The following is a 5,175-nucleotide window of genomic DNA, read 5'->3' on the forward strand; positions in this document are numbered from 1 at the left end:
TTTCCACTGCCCACTGATAAAGCAGTTGATGAACAGACTCACCAACCACATGTAGGCAGGAAGAACTTCACTGGACCTACAACATAAACATATACCAACTGTTTTACACATTGTTGCCACATTATATTTACCATTGAATAAAATTAATCTATTTTTTTTTTTATAAAACAGGGAGAAAACGACGATGTTGGAACAACCAAATTCAGTCCAGATCAACATCTACAACAAGAAAAGACTGAAAGAGAAAAAATAGAGCATCTATATCACAGACTTCATCTTGAAGGCAGGCGCAACAACAAACTAAGAGCTGCAGATGTTCTTCAGATAAAGGCACATTCATTACAGTTCCATGAGTCTTGTGCTGAAGAGGAGTTGATTCTGAGTTTCCTACAAAAACTACTGATGATGGACTACAGAGCAAGATACATTAAAACTAAAGAGACCAATGAGGAAGATCACACACAACAAAGAGACAATGACTCACCTGAAGATGAGAGTGATATCTTCAAAGCAATATATTTGTCTGACAAAGGAACAAGACAATCTGAGCGAATTGACCCGATGGATGTTCAGATGGCCGTGTTTCATTGTGCTGACGGTTTCCTTAAGCAGCTGATAGTGACTAAACTGTCCCAGTGTCAGTACGCTCTACCTCTGCTTGTTCCTGATACATTCACACAGCGGATTGAGTTTCCTCTCTGGACATTTAGACAAATCAACAAGAGCTGGAAAGTGAGAAACACCAACAATGAAATCATCAGTCACATCCAGCCGATCTACAAGGCACAAACTCCGATGGTGCCTTTCTTCAGGTTTGGCTCTGTGTCTTCATCCAAGTCTCATCTGATGAACAGTCTGATCAATGAGAAACACAACACGTTCTTCCACAGGAACTGCCCAGGCAGCAGCAGTACCAGAGTCCTGATGGATGGAGTGGTGGAGATCGCCTGGTTCTGCCCCTCTGGGAAAAACACAGATAAATTTGCTAACTGTGTTGCGTTCTGTAATCTTCACGGTGATGCAGGAGACCATGAGAAACAGCTGCAGATCCTCACTGAAATGGCCTCAGTCAATGTTGTTCTTCTACCACGACTGGACAGGAATGATAGACATACAACAACAATCCAAAACCTATACAGGAGTGCAAAGCCACTCATTTGGCTTTTTACTGAAGATGAATGTACTGTAACTGAGATGAAGAAAGGGAAATACAAAATCGGTTTGAAAGACCGGAATCAGTCAGATGTATCTGAAGAACTCAGAAAAACTATAAATTATTGTCTCTCAGAATCATCTTCTGCTTTCAGACTTGAAGATGTGTCCAAACTCCCAGACATCAGAGTAGATGAGGAAGATGATAATGGCTGCAGGGGAGGAAGAGTAGCAGCACAGCAGATGATTAATTTACTGGAGAAGAAAGACCTGACGAAGGTCAAAGAATCATTTCTGCCCTGTCAGGGGAAACTGTGGCATCAGTGGAGTCAGAAGAACAAAGAACTACATCGACCTCAAGCAGATATAACAGAAAATGAAATAAGTAGAAAACGAACAGAAATGGGCAAAATCCGTGAAGAGCAACATGAATCTGATGTCAGCAAGTTTATGAAGCTCTTTATTAAAGAAATGAATTCCGATTCTGCAAACAAGATGTTTTTCCTCAAATGGCTCGGAATCTTTCTTGATGAATATATATCAGATGACATTTATGCTCTACATCACAAGTATGATGAAAAGTGGTCGACAGTGTTAAAACTGAAAAAGAGCCAAGACAAATCTGAACATCTCAAAGCTGAACAAGCTGACCTTGAGAGAATATCTGAGGAACTTCAAGCTGCAGCCTTTGGATTGGAGCACATCATGAGGGAGATCGGTCAAATCTATGAATCGTGTTCAACTGTGAAGAAGAACAAGAAACACCTGCAGTCTGACTTTTCTTCTCTCCCAAGTCTTGCAGCAGAGATGATGATCTCTGGATTTCCACTGGAGCTGATGGATGGAGATGCTGCTCATGTTCCTGTAATCTGGGTCTCTGCTGTTCTAGATCAACTCGTCCAGAAACTGGGAGACCAGAGAGTCTTTGTGCTGTCAGTTTTAGGGATCCAGAGCTCTGGGAAATCCACCATGCTCAATGCCATGTTTGGACTCCAGTTTGCCGTCAGTGCTGGCAGGTGCACCAGAGGAGCTTTCATGCAGCTGGTCAGAGTCTCAGACGAGATGAGAACAATGCTCACCTGTGACTATATTCTAGTTGTTGATACTGAGGGTCTTCGTGCTCTAGAACTGGCTGGAAGGTCAACAAGACATCATGACAATGAACTGGCCACATTTGTTGTTGGTCTTGGAAATCTGACACTGATCAACATCTTTGGTGAAAACCCATCTGAGATGCAGGACATTCTTCAGATTGTTGTTCAGGCCATCCTGAGGATGAAGAAGGTCAGACTGAATCCCAGCTGTGTATTTGTGCATCAGAACGTGTCAGACATCACAGCTGGAGAGAAAAACATGGAGGGAAGGAGACGACTGCAGGAGAAACTGGACGAGATGACAAAACTCGCTGCTAAAGATGAAGTCTGTGATGCAGAACGTTTCAGTGATATCATTAAATTTGATGTTCAGAAAGATGTGAAGTATTTTGCTCAGCTTTGGGAGGGCAGCCCACCGATGGCACCACCAAACCCAAACTACTGTGAGAACATTCAAGAACTGAAGAAAACTATTATGTCTCATGCCTCAAAATCACATGGAATGAGGCTGACACACTTGAAAGATCGTATTAAAGATCTCTGGGAGGCTTTACTGAAGGAACGATTCGTCTTCAGCTTCAGAAATTCTCTGGAGATCTCAGCCTACAGGAAACTGGAGACTGAATACAGCAAGTGGTCCTGGAGTCTTCGCAGAGCCATGATGGAAACTGAGAACGAGTTACACAACAAAATAGAAAATGAAGCAATTCATGAGGTTGAGGAAACTGACCTTCAGAGAGAACTGAAGAAGACAAGTGAAGAAGTGGAAAAATCAATGTCAGAGTTCTTTGAAAAAGACACAGATGCCGATTTACTGATTCAGTGGAAAATGTCATTTGAAACCAAAATCAAAGATGTTCAGGAAAACATTGTGAGAGAGACAAAGAGGAAATTAAATGAGGTTCTTCAGCAGCGAGACCTGAGGAAAAAGATTGATGCTCAGAGGACACATCATGAAAACACTCTCTTGGAAAAGAGCAAAGAACTTGCCTTAAAACTCAAAGACAAAGCAAATGATGAAGAAACAGTGAAGAAAGAGTTTGATTTGTTTTGGAAACAGTGTGTGAAAAACATCATCAGAGACACTCCTGCAATCAAAGAGATTGACATAATGACAGATGTAAGAATCCTCCTCAGTGACATCTATAAAAGTGCTCCTGTAGACCACTGGGGGGAGAGCAAGGATATTTTCAAAGTACTGAGTTTTTCTGATTATGTGAAGGTAAAGAAATCCAGTGGATTTACTGGAGCTTTCACAAATGCCTTCAGATCAGCTAAAGAGAAGTTGGGTTTCATTCTATCTAAAGAGGACGAGGCCCAAATAAGATCATTTGTCACAGATGTTTCTCTGCAGACAGATGAAATGATTCAGTCATTTAACATTTCAAAGATGGGCTACAACAAAAGCTGCATTCAACAACTCACAGATTACATCAAGGCGAGAGAAACAGAACACGAGGAAGCATCAGTGCACTATGTGTTCAAGAATGAATTCTTCATGGATTTGGTTCTGTCCATCTCTATGAGAGCAAACAAGATGATCACTGGCCAACACAGACTGTTCAGGGAAGCCAATGATCCTGTAATATATGTTGAGAAGAAGAGAAAAGAATACTATAGTGTTTTCCAGAAACACCTCCATGGAGCTGCATCAGCTGTCATTTTTGGTGAGATCATCTGTCAGAAACTCAGAGAGCCTGTTAAGCAAAGTGTCTACAAGAAGACTGCCAGAGATTTATCAGATGACATTCAAACAGACTGTGAATCACTGAATGGAAACAGATCCAATCTGGAGATACACATCCTGAAGACACTGGCAGAAGAGGAGGATTTCAACAAATACATGGACTACATTCGCAATCCCAGAGATCACTTTAAGAGTTTCATCAGACATGAAGTCAGTCAGTTTATCACTGGTAAGTTCAGTGTCAGTGTTTTACCCAAGATGAAGAAGAACATTGAACTCCTGCAGCAGAAGATCATGGACGCAGCAAATGAATCTACTGAACATGTTCAAGTGAACAGTGGAGATGTTGGTTTGTGGTTGAAGGGTTTCACAGAGGAGCTCTCAGGTGTGCTGGTCTTCTCTGAAAAAGACCTCAGTGGAGTCAAACACGATTATGTTGATGATTTCAACCTCCTAGAAGATGTGATAAGAAAAGAACTCCCTGCTATAATGACTGACATCAGTACAGAGTTTAACATATATGCATTTGATGAAAAACTGGACCTGAAGTTCAGGCCAGATGAGCTTCTGATTGATCACTTCTGTCAGTGCTGTTGGGTTCAGTGTCCGTTCTGTACAGCCATCTGCACCAACACCACCAAAGATCATCCTGGAGATCACAATGTTCGCTTCCATCGAGTGGATGGGATCAAAGGTTTGCATTACCATCAAACAGAGCATCTCAGTGCTGATATTTGCACAACTTTAGTGTCCAGTGGTAAAAGATTTTGTGTATCAAATGAGTGGTTTCCATGTAAAGAATACAGAAGAGCAGGAGGTGATTATGCAAAGTGGAGCATCACCTTTGATACCTCTGAGCTGCCATACTGGAAATGGTTTGTGTGCAGGTTCCAGAAAGATCTGGAAAAGTACTACAATAAAAAATTCCAGGGTCAGGGTGAGATCCCAAATGAATGGAAAAAGCTCACAAAAGAGTGTGCAATTGAGAGTTTGTTTGAATACTTTAAAATTAAATAAACAAACAGAGCAGAACGTATATGTGCAGAACATAATATAAAGTATAAACATGCCGTTCCTGGATGTATTCAAAAATGTTAAGTTTCCTACTTAATATTGGTCTGAAGTGTTGTGTTTCCATATCACAACTAAATGGAATGTTTGAAGATGTGTTATGTTGAGATTGTTGTAACTCTCTCTCGCTCGGGACAAGTTCTTGTCAGTACTTTTTTTTCTTTAAGAGTA

At 41.1% G+C, this 5,175-nt stretch overlaps 1 protein-coding gene across 1 annotated transcript; it reads left to right on the forward strand.

The window, feature by feature from the left end:
- Positions 1 to 364: 364 nt before the first annotated feature.
- Positions 365 to 4,950, forward strand: LOC107724124 (interferon-induced very large GTPase 1-like). The gene has a single exon (XM_016532923.1). It carries the CDS (start codon positions 403 to 405, stop codon positions 4,948 to 4,950), a length of 4,548 nt encoding a protein of 1,515 aa, XP_016388409.1. The 5' UTR covers positions 365 to 402.
- The last annotated feature ends 225 nt before the right edge of the window (positions 4,951 to 5,175 follow it).

The sequence above is a fragment of the Sinocyclocheilus rhinocerous genome, unplaced genomic scaffold (assembly GCF_001515625.1).
Source record: "Sinocyclocheilus rhinocerous isolate Xijiao unplaced genomic scaffold, SAMN03320098_v1.1 scaffold1929, whole genome shotgun sequence".
NCBI classification, from domain to species: Eukaryota; Metazoa; Chordata; class Actinopteri; order Cypriniformes; family Cyprinidae; genus Sinocyclocheilus; species Sinocyclocheilus rhinocerous.